This window comes from Panthera leo, chromosome B4, assembly GCF_018350215.1.
Source record: "Panthera leo isolate Ple1 chromosome B4, P.leo_Ple1_pat1.1, whole genome shotgun sequence".
In the NCBI taxonomy this organism is placed as follows: domain Eukaryota; kingdom Metazoa; phylum Chordata; class Mammalia; order Carnivora; family Felidae; genus Panthera; species Panthera leo.
Window position 1 is genome coordinate 36082154 of NC_056685.1, and position 21020 is coordinate 36103173.

The following is a 21020-nucleotide window of genomic DNA, read 5'->3' on the forward strand; positions in this document are numbered from 1 at the left end:
ATTCTCTCTACTTTTACATACTTTCAGAAGTGGTTATAATAAAAAATGTTTTAAAAAAGTCCCTAGCTATCATATGACCTCAGAACCAACAGTCATGTTCCTCAGTAAACTCAAAAATAATGGCTGAATTTTCCATACAATTTTAGAAATTTCAGAGATGCAACTGGATATGGTTACACACACACACACACACACACACACACACACACGAGGACTTTAAAATTCAATGAAGAGGCAAAAATAATTCTATTTTGACCAGAATTTGTTCCAAATTTGTTCTAGGGAGAAATACAAGTTTACATTAAAATTAAGCTAAATGTGTTAGGAGTAATAAGTAGGGCCAGAGGATGAAAGTAATGAGAAACAGGTTTTCTACTATGCATATACCTGAAAAGGAAGATTATAAACACTTACTTCATCTCCAGAACTTCCTCTAAGTGTTTTCTTCTCTCCGCCCGAAGATTGGTCAAATGAGTTTCCTTTTCTGCCAGAGACTGTTGGGTAGAGGACAGCTTTGCTTTCATGGACTCCAGTTCCTGCTTTACTTTCTCCATGGCCATCAGTAACTCCTCCACCTATGGTAAGTATGGAAAAAAAAAAAAAAAAACTGAACATTTTGATTAATTAAAGACAGAGGAGCAAAGTAACGGGCAATTTCTGGGTCTACAAATTAAAAACACACACACACATCAAAAATTCTGTACTCTTTCTGGATCAAACAAATATATCAAGAATATACCAGATAGGGGCGCCTGGGTGGCGCAGTCGGTTAAGCATCCGACTTCAGCCAGGTCACGATCTCGCGGTCAGGCCCCGCGTCAGGCTCTGGGCTGATGGCTCAGAGCCTGGAACCTGTTTCCGATTCTGTGTCTCCCTCTCTCTCTGCCCCTCCCCCGTTCATGCTCTGTCTCTCTCTGTCCCAAAAATAAATAAACATTGAAAAAAAAAAATTAAAAAAAAAAAAAAAAAAAAAAGAATATACCAGATAAAGAAATAAATCTCTGGTCTTCCCTCCACTGTAATGCCTTTCAGGTTCACCAAAAAGAACTTCATTTCCTTTTTGATAAACACAATTGCATATAAGGTATCAGTTCAAGAAGTCACACTCTGCCACAGTTAGTCCCTCTTGAAGATTTGGAAGTGGTCCACAAATACTCATGAAAATAACAGTATAACACAGATAAAAATAGAGGAACAAAATCACAGAAAATATTTCTATAAGGATTTTAAGACATAAACTTGACTATAATAACACTCAGTATAAACATACATAAGTCATTTTTATTCATCCAAAAATTTTTCTGTTTACACCTTTAAAAAATTTCTTTTTGAAGAAATAGCTAGAATTTAATCAGACAGTTTCTTGTTCTAAAGCCAGGTAGGTAGAGTTTTCTCAAGGAAGGCAGGAAGAAAAAAAGAAAAATACATAACCACCTAGAGAGAAGACAGAGGAGACCGAATGCTTTAAAAAGATTTGAAAAAAATCCTGAGGGAAAGAAGACAGAACTCTAAAACACAAGGAACTAAGAGAACACAGTATGTACTTCATCCATCTTTTCCACTCAAGCTGGGTGGTGTCCAAATCAGAATTACTTAAATAGACATATTCATTTTAATTCGGAAGGAAAATATATGCTGGCAAAAATGTGTTAATACCAAAAATCAACCTGAACCAGGTAATCAACCAGCCAACTGCACCAATCACAAGAGTTTATGTCAGGTTGCTGCTTGCCAAGAAATAATTTTGGTGACAACAAGCCTTTTCAGAGGAAGAGGTGGGGGATTTGCCATTCACTGATTCCTACATAAAACCAACTTGTGTGATACTAAAACTGAGAACAGTGTAGAGACAAAACTGCAATATAACAAATCAGAGTTGTTAACAGACCCCAGGAAGTTAGTGCCTTATACCCAACCAAAGTTTCCACGTTGATTGGTAACAGCTGCTAAACAGTGATAGCAAACAGACACATTTAGTGTTTTGGCACCTGAATCACCTTACTTTGTGTATATTTTCAGAAGTGATCAAGTTAATTCTCAGCTAATAGCTTGAAAATAACTGTTGTAAGAATATATATGAATTGACATATCTACAAGCTTTGCGTAAATATAAATCACTATCCACCCTTTAGAAAACTACCAGTAAGGATGATTCCATTTTAATCAGTTTAATTCATGTAAAATCTTATTTAAAACTGAACTGAAATGATATGCCAAGGTACGTTCTTGTAACAGAAAATCAGTAATGGACAGCACCCTTTATAGAAGCTCTAATAAAGTGTGGTATGTGTCCATCTATGATGAACTCACCTTAAATCTCAAAAAAATCTCCCTCTCATCTTTCACTACTCCAAGCAAGGCATGGTATCAGTTTCTTATATAATTTAGATATTATGTATATACATAAGCAAGCATATAAAAACAACTTATTCCTCCTTTTCTATACAAATAGGAAGTCCACTTTATATATACTCTAAAATTTTTGGTAAGCTTTTTGTTGAAATACAACACAAATACAGAAAAATCCACAAATGAAAAATCCAACTTGAAGAATTTTCTCTAAGTTGAACACACCTGTGTAATCAGAACACAGACTTATAAACAGAATATGAAGAGTTCCCCAGAAATGCATCTCATATCCCCTTTCCAGATGAAGAGTAGCCATTATTCTAGCATTCTACCTTAGTATTGCTTATTCGTTTATACAAATGGAATTACATAGAATGTAATTTTAAGTACAGATTTTCTTCACTCATGTGTTATGTCTATGAGATAGGAATTCCACTGTGTGAAAATAGCAAAATTTACTGAAGGAACTTTTGATTAAAAAAAAAAACAAAAAACTTTTTTCCAGTTTTACTGAGAAATAATTGACATACATCAATCCCTGTGTAGTTTTAAGGCACACAGCATGATGGTTTGATTTACATATTTATATGTGAAATGATTACAATAGGGTCAGCTAACATGTATCGTCACATATAAATACAATAAAAAGAAAAGAATGAAAAAAACTAATTTCCTTCTTTTGAAATTTTTTTAATGTGTATTTACTTTTGAGAGAGAGAGAAACAGAGTGTAAGCAAGGGAGGGGAAGTGAGGGAGGGAGACACAGAATCTGAAGTATGCTCCAGGCTCTGAGACATCAGCACAGAGCCTGACACGGGGCTTGAACTCACGAACTGCAAGATCATGACATGAGCCGTAGTCAGATGCTTAACCGACTGAGCCACCCAGGTGCCCCGATTTCTTCCTTTTGACGAGAACTCTTAGGATTTGCTCTCTTAACAACATTCCTACGTTTATCATAGAGCACTATTAGCTACAGTCATCATGTTGTACACTACATCCCTACTACTTATTTTATCTTATAACTGGAAGCTTGTGCTTTTTGACTACCTTCCTCCACATCACACTCATCCCACCTCCTACCTCTGGTAACAACACTCATGTCTTTTTCTGTGAGTCTGTATTCATTTTGTTTTGTTTTAAATTTCATATATAAGTTAGATAACACAGTATTTGTCTTTCTCTAATTTATTTCACTTAGCATAATACCTGGAAGGCAGGTATATCCACATTTTAATTTTTTAAATTAAAAATAATTTAAAAACTAGTTTTTAATATTAATGGGGTTTAGCTAACTAATTTTTTTCATTTATATGTCTTTTACGTTCAGAGCTTTTTGTATACTGGATAAGAAAATTTTGTCTACCACAAGATCATGGAAAGATTCTTTCTTCTAAATCTTTTATTAAATTACATGTTTCACATTTAGAGCTACAATATATATGCAACTGAATAAATACAGTTGCATGGTCAAATATCATTTTTATCAATTTGGATATCCAACTAAGTCAGCACTCTGAACAGTAGGAGGACTTTTACAGCCACGATAGGAAGGCACTTTCAGCCTACTGGCAAAAGATCTGAAATTATGTAAAAACTACTTACAAACTGTAGAAAAGATAATTTGACAATGCTTCATATTGTTCATAAACACCTTAAAATTTAACGAATAAGCAATGTGAAATGTTATATGTATATAAAAAAGGAATATGTATATATTCCAGAACCAAGAGCAATACACCCATCTATATACTCACTATCCTTTATACTTTATATCTTTTATACTCACTAGCTTTATAAGTGCAATTATCCAACTGTATCCCCCAAGTCCCCTATGATAGGTCATTACTATTCTTTTTTTTTTTTTTCTAATGTTTATTTATTGTTGAGAGACAGCGAGAGACAGAGCGTGAGCAGGGGAGGGGAACGGGGAGAGGGAGACACAGAATCCGAAGCAGGCTCCAGGCTCCGAGCTGTCAGCACAGAGCCCAACTCAGGCTCCAACTCACGAACTGCAAGATCATGACCTGAGCCGAAGTTGGACGCTTAACCAACTGAGCCACCCAGGCACTCCGGTCATTACCATTCTTAATTTGTTACTTAATCTCTTCCATTTCTTTATTTTTGCCTTTCGTATGTATTTAAAAATAAATCACTGCTTTATTCTATTAAGTTTATGAACACTGTATAAATGGAGCCTCCTGACTTTATTTCATCCAACATTATGTTTTTTCATGTAAAAAAGGGACCTATTCTATGTGTGTATTTCTGAACCAAAAGGACAACATACACCTATATAATTCACCACTCAGGAATTAAAAGCAATGAGAGCCAACAACTTTGAACACCACAGCACCCAGGCTATAGTTTCCCACTAAATTGAAAGGGCTCCTTAAAAATACAGCTGATTCTAGATTTGGGCAAGAAATGTACAAAAGGTGAACTTTACACAATGTAGGCCAGAAAGTAAGAGAAATGGGAATCATGGCAAAAAGGGATCATGACACAGAAATCCTTATGAGAAAACAAGAAAAATATATCACAAGAAAGGAAACTACATAAGAATATACCTTCTGAATACAGATGGTATTCAAAAACTAAAATCAAACTAAAATACTAAAAAACCAAACCCGGTAAGATCTAAAAATTGAGATTTATCCTAAGAATGCAAGGTTGGTTTAACACATAAAAAATAAATGCAATAAACCATATTAATAGAATATAGGACAAAAACACCATATGATTATCTAAGTAGATGTAGAAAAAAAGCATTTGGCAATTTCTAACAACCTTTCATAACAGAAACAGTCAAGAAAATACAAAGAACCTTTCTTTGGGTGCTTGGGTGACTCAATCAGTTAAGCATCCGATTCCTGATTTTGGCTCAGGTCATGGTCTCATGGTTGTGAGATCAAGCCCCATATTCGGCTCCTTCCTAGGTGTGGAGCCTGCTTAAGATTTTCTCTCTTGTTCTGCCTCCCAACACCTCTGCCTCTACACACGCTCTCTCAAAACAAACAAACAAACAAAAAACAAAAACAAAAAACCCAAAAAACAAACACTTTCTCAGACTGATAAAGGGCATTTATGAAAAACCCACAGCTAATATACTCTTTAATGATGAAGAACGTAATGCTTTCCCTCTAAGGCCAGCACTAAGAACAAGACTAGAAAGAATGTCCTTTCTCACCATTTCTGTTTAATATTGTACTAGAAGTAATAGCCAGGGAAATTAGAATACACAAAAAATTAAAAGGTACCCATGTTGGAAAGGAAGACAAAACTTTTTCTGGTTGAAAATGACATAATCTTATATAGTGAAAAATGCTAAGAAATCCTCTAAAAAATTATAATCAACAAGTATACAAAAGTTGCAGAATACAAGATCAATACACAAAAACCAATGGTCTATCCATACACAAGCAACAAACATTCCAAAAATGAAATTAAGAAAACAATTCCATTTAAAATAGCATCAGAAAATGGGGCGCCTGGGTGGCTCAGTCGGTTAAGCATCCGACTTTGGCCCAGGTCATGATCTTGTGGTTTGTGAGTTCTAGCCCCGCATTGGGCTCTGTGCTAACAGCTCAGAGCCTGGAGCCTGCTTTGGATTCTGTGTCTCCTTCTCTCTCTGCCCCTCCCCCACTTGTGCTTTGTCTCTATCGAAAATAAATAAATGTAAAAAAAATTTTTTTAAATAGTATCAAAAAGAAGGAAATAACTAGGTATAAATTTAATTTTTAAAATGCATAACATGTATAGTGAAAATTCTGAAAGATTACTGCAAGAAATTAAAGAAGATTTAAATAAATGGAAAAACATCACATTCACCAATTGAAAGACTTAATATTGTTAAAATGACAATACTCCCCAAAATGATCCACAGGTTCACCATAATCCCTATCAAAACTCTGTCTTTTTTGCAGAAAGTGACAACTTGATCCTAAAATCCACATGAAAATGAAAGGGAGCCAGAATAAGAAAAGTTATCTTGAAAAAAATAAAATAAAATTGGGAGACTCTTACTTCTTGACTTCAAAACTTACTACAAAACTTCAAGGTAGTGTTGGCATAAGAATGGAAAAAGATAAAAAAAAAAAAAAAAAAGAACTGAGAGTCAAGAAATAAACCCTGTTATGGCAATATGATTTGACAAGAATGTAAAGGCAATTCAATGAGGAAACGATATTCTTTTGACTCAAAGGTGCTTGGACAGCTGCCATATTGCTTAACATTTTTAATTTTCCATGCCATTAGCTTCATGACAAAATTGAGTCACATATCCTATAGAATGCCCCACATATTGGGTTCAGTCGGTTATTTTTTCTATGGTGCTATTTATGCTGTTCCTCTTGTTCTCGTGTTTCCTATAAAATGAAAGTTATATCTAAAGTCTTCATTAGATTGAGATTCAATTTGTCTTTTTAACAACAGTACTCCACAAATAAAGTTGTGTACTTCATGTTATAGCATATGAAGAGACACATAATGGTTGTCCAACTTTTAGCAACAACATTGATCACTGGGTGCAGATAGCAATAACCTGATTTCCTCTTTATAAATTTCTCAAGAAATATTTTATCAAGTTCTTTCATCACTTCAATAATAACCAGTATGGTTAAACATGTTTCATTTGTTTAGGGACCATATGTGCTGCTGCTTCTTTGCCACTCAAATCTTTGCCCCTCCCCCTGCCTCCACTGGCTTTTCTTATTCTCGTTGATTTGGAGAAATTTTAAACATATATTCTCAGAAACCAACATTTCATCAATTAAATATTTAGGAAATTACTTCTCCCACTTTGTACACTATGTGTTCCTTTTCATTATGGTATCTCTGTATGATCAAAAATATCTTAATATAAACAAATTCGTTAAGCCTTTAAGATTTGTGACATTTACATCCTGTTTAAGAAATCCTTCTTCTACCCAGGGTCATACAATATTCCCCACTTTTGTACTGCCTTCAGTAGACTGAATTAGCGGTCCCAATTATTCATTACACTACACTATTAGTATTCATCCACATCCTTCCCATAGTATCATGATGGGCAGAGTATACTGCCTTTAATGACCCTTATTCTGGCTTGGCTATATAACTTGCTTAGGCCATTGGGATGGCAATTCAGACACAAGCTGAGGCTCTTAATACATGTAGTTAGGTTGTAGTTCTACCACTGCCAAAAAACCCAACATTCTGAGTAGCTGCTGCCTTTCAGTTGGGTCCTAGAAAGAGCCACGTGGGCACGGCCAACCCAGTCAAGGACTAAAGCAAAGCCAACTCTACTAACCTTCCAATCTTTGTGATGAAGAAATAAATGATTATTGTAGGTGTGCTAGAGTTCTGAAGAGAAAGAGAAGCAATGGGATATACACTGAATACAGTATGTGTGTGTGTACAGACATACCTTGTTTATTGTGCTTCAAAGACCTGTAATTGTAAAAAATACTTACAAACTGAAGTTTTGTGGTGACCCTGTGTCAAGCAAGTCCTTCTGTTGCCATATTTTCAACAGCATTTTCTCAATTCACGTCTGTCACATTGTTATTCTCCCAGTATTTCAAACATTTTCATTGTTATTATTTTTTAAAAAATCTTTTTAATGTTTAGTTTTGAGAGAGAGACAGAGCATGAATGGGGAGGAACAGAGACAGAGGAAGACACAGAATCCAAAGCAGGCTCTAGGCTCTGAGCTGTCAGCACAGAGCCCGACACGGGGCTCGAACCCACAAACCGTGAGATCATGACCTGAGCCAAAGTTGGATGCTTAACCGACTGAGCCACCAGGCACCCCACTGTTTCATTATTATTATACATTATAGTGATGTGTGATCTGTGATCTTTGATGTTATTACTATAATTCTTTTGGGAGCACCATAAACTGCACCCAAATAAGATAGCAGACGTCATTTGCCAAATATTGTGTGCTCTATCTGCTCCACCAACTGGCTATTCCCTTGTCACGCTCTCTCTCCTTAGGCCTCCCTATTCCCTGAGATACAACAATACTGAAATTATGCCAATTAATAACCCTACAATGGCATCAAGAGTTCAAGTGAAAGAAAGACTCACAGATCTCTCACTTTAAATCAAAAGCTAGAAATGATTAAGCTTAGAGAGGAAGGCATGTCCAAAGCTGAGAGAGGCTGAAAGCCAGACCTCTTGCACCAGCAACCACATTGTGAATGCAAAGGAAAAGTTCTTGAAGGAAATTAAAAGTGCTAGTCTAGTGAACACACGAATGATAAGAAAGTGAAACAACCTTATTGCTCACACGGAGAAAGTTTTAGTGGTCTGGACAGAAGATAAAACCAGCCACAGTGTTCCCTTAAGACAAAGCCTAATCCAGAGCAAAGCCCCAACTTTCTTCAATTCTATGAAGGCTAAGAGACGTGAGGAAACTGCAGAATAAAAATCTAAAGCCAGCAGAGAACTACTCATAAGGTTTAAGAGAAGTTGTCTCCATAACATAAAAATGCAAGGTGAAGCAGCAGTAAGTGCTGATGTAGAAGCCACAGCAATTTATCCAGAAGATCTAGCTCTGATAATTAATAAAGGGGCTTACACTAAACAACAGATTTTCAATGTACATGAAACAGCTTTATACTGGAAGAAGATACCATCTATGACTTTCATAGCTAGAGAGGATAAGTCAATGCTTATCTTCAAAGCTTCAAAATATAGGCTCTTTTATTATGGGCTAACACTTCTGATGACTTTAAGTTGAAGCCAGTGCTCATTTACCATTCCAAAAATCCTGAGGCCCTTAAGAATCATACTAACTGCGCTCTGTGTTCTATAAATGTTACAACAAAGCCTAGATAACAGCACATCTGTTTACAACATGGTCTACTGAATATTTTAAGTCTACTGTTGACACCTACTGCTCAGAAAAAAGAGATTCTTTTCAAAATATGACTGCTCGTTGGCAATTCACCTGGTCACTGAAGAGCTCTGATGGAGATGTACAATGAGATTATTGTTGTTTTCATGTCTCTAAACCAATATCCATCCTGCAGTCCATCAAGAAGTCGTTTCAGCTTTTAAGTCTTATTATTTAAGAAATACATTTCGGAAAGGCTACAGCTGCCACAGATAGGAACTCCTCTATGGATCTGGACCAAGAAAACTGAAAATCTTCTGAAAAAAATTCAACATTCTAGATGCCAGTAAGAACATTTGTGATTCATGGGAAGAGGTAAAAATATCAACCTGAACAGGAATTTGGAAGCAGTTGATTCCGATCCTCCTGGATGACTGTGAGGGGTTCAAGATTTCAGTGGAGGAAGGAATGGTAGATAGAATAAAAATAGCAGGAGAACTAGAATTAGAAGTGGAGCCTAAAGATGTGACTTAATTGTTGTAATCTTATGATACAATTTGAACAGATGAGAAGTTGCTTCTTTTAGATGAGCTAAGTAAGTGGTTTCTTGAGATGGAATCTACTCCTTCCTGAAGATGCTCTAAAGACAGGTGAAATGACAATAAAGGATTTAGAATATTATGTAAACTCAGTGGATAAAGTAGCAGACTTTGAGAAGACTGACTCCAACTCTGAAAAAAGTTCTACTGTGGGTAAAATGCTACCAAACAGCATCATAGGCTACAGAGAAATTGTCTGTGAAAAAAGAGCTGATGTGGCAAACTTCACAGTGTTCTTATCTGAAGAAATTGCAATAGGTAGTGGGCGAAAAGAGCAGACCTCAGAGAGCTCTGAGCAGCTCCACCAACTCTAGCCTAGTCACCATCAACATCCCAGGAGGAGCTGCAGCTGCCAAAACCAGCCCCGTCACCATCACAGCAACCATGAGCAGCAAAGTGGAGACCTTCCAGTCACCCAACCACTGCCCCTGCCCCACCACTGCTGACGCCAAGCCTGATCCCACAGCTGGTGATGGTGGCCTCCCATCGGGGTGCCCACCAGCATGTACAAGAAGGTTTTGGTAACAGTAGGATGGTTCAATGTAAGAAATGGATATGGTTTCATTAATAGTAATGACACCAAGGAAGATGTATTTGTACACCTGACTGCCATAAAGAGGAATAACCCCAAGAAGTACCTTCATAGTGTGGGAGATGGAGAGACTGTAGAGTCTGATGTGGTTGAAAGACAAAGGGTGAGGAGGTAACAAATGCTACAGGCCTTGGTGGAGCTCGACTACAAGGCAGTAAATATGCATCAAATTTTAGCATTATAGACACTATCCACAGTGCAGGGGTCCTCCATCAATTACCAGCAGAATTACCAGAACAGTGAAGGTAGGGAAAGCATGAGAGATCAGAGAGTGCTCCCAAGGCCAGACCCTACCGCAGGCAAGAGTTCCCATTTTACTCATGTGGAGACCCTGTAGGCATCAACCACTGTCTTCCAATCTGCTTGTGCAGGGAAAAGTGCTCAAAGTGCTGACAACCAGAATTCAGGAGAATAGGTAGACCAGTGAGACAGAGTATGTATCAGGGTTATAGACAACAATTCCACAGGGGGCCTCCTCAGCAAAGACAGTCCAGAGAGGACAGCAATGAAGAAGTTAAGGAAATCAGGAAGATGAGACCCAAGGTAAGCAGTCACCTCAATATTGCTACCTCCACAACTACACATATGCCCAAAAAACCCCAAACGACAAGGTGGCAAGAGACAAAAGCAGATGATCCACCAGCTAAGAATTCACCTGCCTCCCTCTGGGTCCCTGCCCCACAGACTAGGGCAGGGCCAAGTAAATGCTGGTATAGCATCTCTACCATCATCTGGGTCAGTCATCCAACAAGAAATGAATAGGATATTCCGGCAATAAGAAATAAACAAAAGACTGGAGTGTAAGATTTTAAGTGCTTGCTTTTTGCCCATTAATCAGATAACTTGAACTATCTGCATTATCTATGGAGCATCACAGGGTTTTTATTATTCTTGCTGAAAGACATCTCTTTTTAGTAATGGCAAATATGCTAAAAAAAAAAAAAAAAAAGCCTGTTTTTTTCTCAATACACCCTTAAAGGTTTTTAAACTGCTTCATATCTGGTCAAGCTAATATTGTTAAAAGCCTCATTCCTGTTTGTAATAAAAGATTACAACTTGATTTTTTTCAAAAAAAAGTCAACAAAGAGCAAGTACCTGTTAATAAAGGTCTTAGAAAGTTGTCCTAAAAACACAAAAAAATAGAAAGAGGAATTGCCACAGCCACCCCCACCTTCAGCAACCACCATCCTGATCAGTCACAGACATCAATATCAAAGTAAGCAATCTCCACCAGCAAAAATATTACAACTTGCTGAAAGCTCAGATGCTAGTTAGCATTTTTTAGCAATAAAGTATTTTTTAATTAAGGCACAAACATTGTCTTCTTAGACATAATGCTATTGCACACTTAAACCACAATATAGCAAAAACATTATATATATATGTTATATGTATATGTTATGTGTTATATGTTACATGTATATGTACACACACACACACACACACACACTCTGAGAAACCAAAAAAATTTATTTGATTCACTTTATTGCCATATTCACTTTATTGTAGTGGTCTGGAACCAAACTGGCAATATCTCCAAGGTAGGGCTGTATATGCATGCATATACATACATACACATACACACACACATTTCATTCAATATATGTCCCATTAGTTTTGTTTCTCTGGGGGAACCTAACCAATAAATAAATATATATAAAAACTATATTAATGTTAATAAAATTAGATGTAATTACATTAATTACATTAATATAACATACTATAACTATTATACTAATATATAAAATGTTACACATATATTAAGATGTGCATTTTATAAGAAATTATATATAATGTGTAACATTCATATTATAAAACACACACACATATATATATATATAAAATAAGTAATTGGCTCATGAGATTATGGAATCTGACAAGTGCGAGATTTGCAAACTAAATGAGCAAGCTCAAGACCCAAGAGAGATAGCTGTGAAATTCTGGTCCAAAGACTGGCGCCAACTCAAGACTCAGGAAGAGCCAGTGTTCCAATTAGGGTCCGAAGGCAGGCAAAAGCCAATATCCCAGTTCAAACACAATCAGGCAGGATTTACTCTTACTTGGGGGAGGGGAATCAACTGACCAGAAGGCCTGAATAAAACAGGATGAGGGCCACTCACATTAGAGAGGGCAATCTAATTTACTCAAGTGTATCAATTTAAATGTTAATCTCATCCAAAATACCCTCACAAAAACATGTACAATAAAGTTGACTAAATATCTGGGCACCCTGTGTCTCAGGCAAGTTGACACATAAAACTAACCATCACAATTTGCTGTTGTTTTGTGGTTGTTATACACTATCTGACTGAAAAGTTATCTAAGAGTGTTAAGTATTGTGTTTAACATCTGGTCTTTAAACTCCTTGAAATTGCTTTTTTGTGTATGGTGTGAGGTAGGGGGCCAATTTCATATTCCCCCATAGGGACATCCAACATCCATTTTTAAACAATCCATTCTATCCTAACCTTTGACATGTCATCAAGTATTTTCATAAGTATGGGTATGTTTCTATGCTATTATGATCCACTAGTTTGTCCATTCTTACACCAAAACATTAATTTAACTATAGCTTTATAAGGCTTAATATCTAGTAGAACAAGTCCTTCTCTTCTCAGAAGCTTAACTATTTTTTAATTTCTGCAAAAAATATTTATTGAGTCTACCATAGGCCAGGCACTGTTCTACAACAGTTCATGAAAGAGACATAGATTTAGGACTATAACATATTTCAAAAAGTTTTATAATTTTCACCACAAAAATCTTTAACATTTTAATGATATTTATTCCAAGGCACTTTATATGATTTTCTTAATGTTTTAGTAAACAGCACTTTTTTTTAAAATGTAATTTTCTCTTTGATACAGGTTATAGAAATGCAACTGATATTGATACTGTCTCTAGTAATCTTCTTAAATGCTCTTATCTATAGGTTTTTAATTTACTATTTACAAAACCACATCATATGTACAATAAGAAAACAATTGTTTTCTTTCCTTCCAATCTGTATATTTGTTACTTTTGCTTGCCTTTCTGCATTGCCTATGTCTACCACAATGTTGAATAGATATGATGACAGTGTGTACTCTATTTTATTCCTCATCCTAAAAGAAATGCTTTAACAGTTTTATTTGTATAAATTATAGTATAAATTATCTGTATAAATTATAGTATAATTTTTAATAGATATGTTTAATAGATATTTTTTATCAGGTTAAGAAGTTTCCTTCTTAGACATTTTTCCAAAAAAGACATACAGAGTGTCAACAGACACATGAAAAGAGGCTCATCGTCACTTATCATCAAAGAAATACAAATCAAAACTACAATGAGATATCACCTCACACCACTGAGAATGGCTAAAATCAACAACACAAGAAACAACAGGTGGTGGCAAGGATGTGGAGAAAAGGGAACTCTCTTGCACTGTTGGTGGGAATGCAAACTGGTACAGCCATTCTGTTATGGAGGTTCCTTAAAAAAAATTACAAGTACCCAATGATCCAGCGATTGTACCACTAGGTATTCAAAGGGATACATGCACCCTAATGTCTACATTTACATGCATCATTACCCACAATAGTCAAGTTATGGAAACAGCCCAGTGTCCATCAATTAATGAATGGATAAAGATGTCGTGTGTGTGTGTGCATGCGTGCGTGCGTGTGTGTGTGTATACAATGGAATATTATTCATCCATAAAAATGAATGAAATCTTGAAATTTGCAATAATGCGGATGGAAATAGAGAATATTATGCTAAGCAAAATAAGTCAGTCACAGACAAATACCATGTGATTTTACTCCTATGTGGAATTTAAAGAACGAAACAAGCAAAAGGAAAAAAAAGAGGGGATGGGGTAAACCAAGAAACAGACTCTTAACCATAGGGAACAAACTGATGAGTATCAGAAGTGAAGTTGATGGGGGGTGGGGGGGGGGGGATGGGTTAAACAGGTGATGGGGATTTAGGACAGTACTTGTTGTGATGAGGACCAGGTAATGATGTATGGAAGTGTAGAACCACTATATTGTATACCTGAAACTAATATTACACTGCATGTTAACTAACTACAATTTAAATAAAAACTTAAAAACAATTCTATTGCTAGCTAGTTTTAAAAAATTAAGTTCCTACATTTTTGAGATGATCATACGACTTTTTCCTACCAGCTTTTAATGTCATAGACTATAGTAATTAATTTTCTAATGATATCAATCTTGACTCCTGAAATAGGCCTAAAATGTCTTCATGCATATTTTTCTCTTTCACATACAGTAACTTTAAATGTTTATTTATTTATTTTGAGGGTGGGTACGGGCAGAGAGAGAAGCCTAAGCAGGCTCCACGCTCAGCATGGAGCTCAATCCTATGACCACAAGATCATGACCTGAGCCAAAGTGAAGAGCCGGATGCTTAACTGACTGAGCCACCCAGGAGTCCCCACATACACTAACTTTAAGTTGGCAATATTTTGTTTAGAAAATTTTCATTTATGTTCACAGTTGAGACAGGCCTAAATTTTTCCTTTCCTTGTATTAACTCTGTCAAGTTTTGATACGAAGTTCTGCTAATCTTATAAAGTATGTTGGTGATTAATTACTCCCACTTTTTTATTTTCTTGAATTCTTTCTGTAAAACTGAAATTATTTGTTCCTTGTATGTTTATTAAAAATCAGCAGTATAATGCTCCAGGCTTGAAATTGGTGGGAAAATTTTATTATGGACTCATTCTTTTCAGGTTTTCTTTTTCACATTTAGCTAGTCTTGCTAAGTTTCATTCTTTCTGGCATTTTCTCATTTAGTCTAAATTTAAAATGTATTGGCAAAATATCCTTGTATCTTTTTAATACTTGCAGGACTTGTAGTTAGGAGCTCTTTATCACTTCAAAAATTGTTCACCTTTTAGTATCACCAAAGGCCAGTCAATTTTCTTAATGTTTTCAAAGGACCAATTTGGGGCACTGTGCATTGTTTTTAAAAAGGGTGGAATGGGGCACCTGGATGGCTCAGTCAGTTGAGTGCTGGACTCCTGATCTGGGCTCAGGTCATGGTCCCAGAGTCATGGGATCAAGCCCTGTGTCAAGCTATGCACTAAGCATGGAGCCTGCTTAATATTCTCTCTCTCTGCCTCTGCCCTCTCCCCGACTCAAGCACACTCTCTCTCTCTTAAAAAAAAAAAATGGATGGGGAAGTTGGTTGTATATTAGGCTCTCTACCTTGGGCTGCCATGACCTTTTCTTTCTTCTGCCAAGATACAAAGCCTAATATTCAAGTACAACAGCTTATCAAGTACTTATATTTGAATTTCCTGACTAATCATCTCCTGAGAGTTTCTTACTTTCTTGCCAATTTATGATACATATTTTATCAACCATCTTCAATTTTTTTTGTGTGGCAGTTATTTTCCCAGCATCTAGTCTGCTGTGTTTACAGACATGTTTTAACTTCCATACTTTCACTTATAGAATTTTGCTTGTTAGTGAAATGTAACTTTCTTAAAGGTTGTTTAACATTCTCGTCCATTATAGTGCCAGACCCACAGGGTATTCCTACTTCAGATTATATATACAACCAAATAAGTTTTAAAACATGTTTGTATTTAAGGCTAGAGTGGTACCACAGACCAGGATTTCAAAATAATTATCTCATTTGTGCTTGGGCTCCAGCCAGGGAAATAGTTTCAAGGTCAAATTGAAATACTCAGTTACTTTTCCACAATCCAGAGAACACATTCAACTACCTTCATTTGGGTATCTATTCCATCACACGCCTACCACACAGCAGCTATACAGTTTTAGGTATAGTCACTGAGAGACAAAAGCTGAGTAGAAGAAAAGAAGAGATATATACCACACTAAAGAGCGAAGAAATTCTCCACCATTTAAAAACGTGCTCCAGGTCACAGTATGTCTTCAAAAACATATGTTTTAAGAAACAAAAAAAGTCCAGGCCAGAGCTGGGATTCAAGTATGTAACTTAACTGCCTCCAGTAACATATTAAGAGAAAGCATAGGGCTTGACAGTGTACAGTGCCAGCAGGACCAGATGGTTTGCTTAAATCACAAGCTAATAAACTTTTACTCAGAATAAGAAGAAACAAATTATGGCTTTACCACAGACCCATTTTCCTTAAGAAAGCAAAGCAATTAGGTGCTTCAGGTGCTGGCAGAGACCGCATCTTCAAGTTTCCCACCTTCTTCTGTTCCCCAGCCGAGGGGAATATACTCTTGCAGTCTCCAAGATGCTTGTGGAAAATCTTGCTATAGTTTCTTAGGAGGGTAAGAAGCATAAGTCTCCAAAGGAATGAAGTGATTAGAAGAAAGGAGTGCACGAAAGAAGTACCTAGAGGTTAAACATTCATCACAGAAATCATTTCACTTGAGAAGTCCACTCTTTTGATTTCAAAGAAATTCTAGATTACGACCCACTCCATTATACAATTAACAAAAAAAATTTTTCAAAAGAAAAAACTGTTACCAAGCTCCTGAGTTGAGAAGCATTTTTGAAATATTAGTGAGAGCTTACTTACATGTATACATATAAACTTCCTACCATCCTCTCCCAACACACACCTTAAGGTATCACACAATCACTTCTGTTGAGAATTTAAATTTACAGAACTTCTGAAACAGATATATGCTAGCATTTATACTAGAAATCTTCTTTCTCCTGTTATGTTCTTTTTGTCAATGTATGGTAATTCTTTGACAAGATACACACCAATAGTACAGTATTTTATGAATAGGGAATAGCTGGAGCTATTGTAATAACAACAATAACAACTTACATTATTTGAATACTTTGAAGTGTTCTAATAAATGCTTTACAGACACTGTTTCATTAAATCCTCATAATGATCCTATGAGTCTGGATATTAGGTATTATTATTATCTCACTTTTACCGAAGACAATACAGGTTTGGAGAGTTAAAGTGCCTTATTCAAGGTCATACAACTAGAAGAGACAGAACCAGGATTCTAAGCTAGGCAGTTAGACTTCATTGCATTCAGAGTTAATGTTGCTTTGCTACAATACCAGTCTTCTAAAACAGTTTTCCATAATTATATCTAATAAATCATTCTGGGAAGTGTTCCCAGGCCCAGTTCTGCATCTTTCCATTCTCCCTTCTCCCTCTTTTCTCCCATCCCCTGAACATTTAATTCCTACCCTGTGCAGGTACTATGTGTTAGGCATTGAAGGTGCAACAGAAAACAGAACAGATGTATTTCTGTCTAGCTGTTGAGCTCTGAGTCCACAGTCATTAATTAATAAAATTCATAAATATTTAATTATAAATTGTGTATAGTGTTATGTAGAAGATATATAACACCATGAGAATAAGTAACATGAGGCCTTGATCTATATTTTGGGGGCCTAGAGAGTTTCCCCAAAAAAGTAAAGAGGAGATGGGGACAAAAAGGGCATTCCAGCTTGTAGAGTAGCCTTAAAGTGGGAAAGCACATAGAGAAAAGATACAAGGTCTGATAAAGAGAAGGGTGCAAATGTGGCAGGAGAGGGAGGAAGGGGCTAGATGTAGAAGAATCTTGTAGGGCATTATTAGGAATTTTGGCTTTTATCCCAAAATGCAACAAGAAGGTACCAATGGGATCTGATTAAATAAAGGAGCAAGAGGATTCAGAATGTGAAAATGAGAATTACTAAAATAATGGAATAAGGAATATAAACTAAATAGAGAGGGAAGAAAAGACAGGGTATACAGACGGAAGGAAAGACGAGGCTACTGGATTACAATAAAAAAAGGGGGGGGAAAGAAGTTCAAATGAACAAGAAAGCTGAAATAACAGGCAATTGTGTTTATAGAGGAAGGTACTGTAATCAGCGAATGTGGAGGTGGGCTAGATTACAACAAGGTTTAGAATGCCAAATATGGGATGAAGAAAGTCAAGGGAGACAGGCTACTGGTCAAGAACCTGAAAGGACAAAGTAACAAATTATCTATGCAGATTCTGAAGTCAGTGAGATAACAAGTCTTCAATGAAAGCCTTCAATGCTCTACCTGCACAGCATGAGACTAAAAGAAGTAGGGGTTCTAACCTTAAGAATGTGATGGAATAATGCTCTGAAGGTAGAACAGGAAACAAGAAGGATGAGAGTCCTACCTTTAACCCTGAGGTTCAGAATAAACACGTATTTAACACCAGAAAGAGTTGCTGGAAGTTGCCAGGGGAGAGGCCAAATTATACTCCAGACAAATAAGGTGAAGGCTGGCTCAGGAAGAAAAAGAGAAAGTCAAATACAGTACGATTTCACTCATACGTGGAATTTAAGAAACAAACAAACAAATGAACAAATGAGACAAAGAAACAAACTTTTTAAAGAAATGTAGACATTTCTTTTTCTTTTAATTTTTTTTAATGTTTATTTATTTTTGAGAGAGAGACAGCATGCAAACAGGGGAGGGGCAGAGAGAGAGGGAGACACAGAATCTGAAGCAGGCTCCAGGCTCTGAGCTGTCAGCACAGAGCCTGAGGCAGGGCTCGAACTCACAAACTGTGAGATGATGACCTGAGCAGAAGTCAGACGCTTCACCAACTAAGCCACCCAGGCGTCCCAGAAAGAAACTCTTAAATACAGAGAACCAACTGGTGCTTGCCAGAGGAGGGCGGGGGGGGGGGGGGGGGGGGGGGGGGGGGGGTGGAATAAAGGGGGTGAAGAGTTCCCTTACCATGATGAGCACTAAGTAATAGAAGAATTGTTGAATCATTATACTGTATACCTAAAACTAATATAACATCATGTTAATTATATGAGGAGGAGGAGGAAGTTAAGAATGTATGTGCCAGGGCCTGGCACAGAGTAGATAATAACTATCTGGTGAATCAGTGAATGAATGAAGACAAATGAATTCGTGACTTTTAGTACCTTAGTAGGAAGATGTAGAAGGAATAACAACAGTTGAAGAATATGTTAAGGCAAGAAAGTACTGAACAGATAGGGAAAATGGTGCAGTATAGACGACTGAAAGCTTATTCTTTGGGCAATGTCTAATGAACTATAGGATGAAAGGCACAGTAAAATTAACTCTACTAGGTTTTTTCAAGAGGGTGGACACTGGTTCCATTGGACCAGAATTTCAAAATAAAGCAGATGATACCAAAGTTAAGAATTATGAATTATTTTCTTTTAGTCCTCATTTAAATGCATAGGACTAGGGTACCTGGGTAGCTCAGTCGGATAAACATCCAACTTCAACTCAGCTCATGATATCGCAGTTCATGAGGTTGAGCCCCACATCAGGCTCTCTGCTGTCAGCACAGAGCCCACTTTGGATCCTCTGTCCCCTCTACTCTCTGCCCCTCCCCCGCACATACATGTGTGTGCTCTCTCTCAAAATAAACATTAAAAAAATAAATGCATAGGACTTATATGATAGCACGTGATTATAATTTTCTGTTTATTGAAAATAAGATATTATAAGTGATACCTGAAGTAACCTAATGGTAACAGATACCACTGAATTTAGCAATATATTCAAGTTAGGAATTGTAAGGTATTACTGCCATCTTTTACTCCTGACTTTATGAAGAACCCAAATATGAGTAGGAGTCACATATATAGCACTGAAAAAGAAACCATATTTCTACAATTCATCTTAGGAGTCATTAGATTTCTTGACTTTTCAAATAATGGTGCATTTCTCTAATAAGTCAACACTGTCAAAGGTTTTTGAGGGCGAATAAAATCAGCAAATGACACTTTAAATAATTAATGTGCTCCATGGGTGAGGAATTTACAAAATGTTTTTACCATCCCTCAAAATATGGCTCACATTCCCATAGGACACTTAACAATGCTGGGTATTTCTATAAAAGCCTTATGGTTTATAAGAATCCACAGAGTTAAGACTGACTTTTAGAGGAGGTAAGTGCACATTGATTGACTATATTTCTTCATTGCCAACTGCCTTTAAGTTTCCAGTAATACTGTGCTATGGTAATAAATCTTCAGCTGAAGATAGTATTTTTTTTTTATTGAGGTATAATTGACATACAATATCCTTTTAGTTTCAGCTGTACACATCATGGTGACTCAATTATTTTTACACATTATGAAATGATCTGCACAATATGTCTAGTTACCATCTGTCACCATACAATATAAAGTTATCACAGTATTATTGATTATATTCCATATGCTGTATATTACATCTCCATGACTAATTTATTTTATAACTGGAAGTTTGTACCTCTTAATTCCCTTCACCTATTTCACCCACTCCCCTGAAGTCTTCCCTACTCTAATAACCGATAGTTTGTTCTCTGTATCTATGAGTCTGTTTCTGTTTTGTTTTGATCACTTGTTTTGTTTTTTATATATAAGTGAATCCATATAGTATTTGCCTTTCTGTGATTATTTCACATAGCATAATACATTCTATGTCCACCCATGTTTTGCATATGGCAAGATCTCGTTTTTAAAAATTTAAAAAGAGACACAACAATGTGAAAGAAATGCTTTTTTTCCCCTAAGCCATCTCAATTTCTCTTTTTTCTTTATCAACTCAGAAAGCTTAGGAAGATAAATCCTATAATAAGCCCTCATCATTCCTAAGGGGAGCTTTAAAAATCAGACATCAATAAAATGTGGGTGCACATTTTCAAAGCAAAGCAAATGTCCCCCTGCTGCTATGAAT

General features: G+C 36.3%; 1 protein-coding gene across 9 annotated transcripts in view; it reads right to left on the minus strand.

Moving 5' to 3' along the window:
* The window catches only part of ERC1 (ELKS/RAB6-interacting/CAST family member 1), a 509468-nt gene that overhangs the window by 226486 nt on the left and 261962 nt on the right, over positions 1-21020 (minus strand). For all 9 annotated transcript variants that reach the window (XM_042945440.1, XM_042945438.1, XM_042945439.1 and 6 more), the window contains one exon: positions 415-575. In XM_042945440.1, coding sequence (XP_042801374.1) covers positions 415-575 — 161 coding nt within the window. The remainder of the gene's footprint in view (positions 1-414; positions 576-21020) is intronic.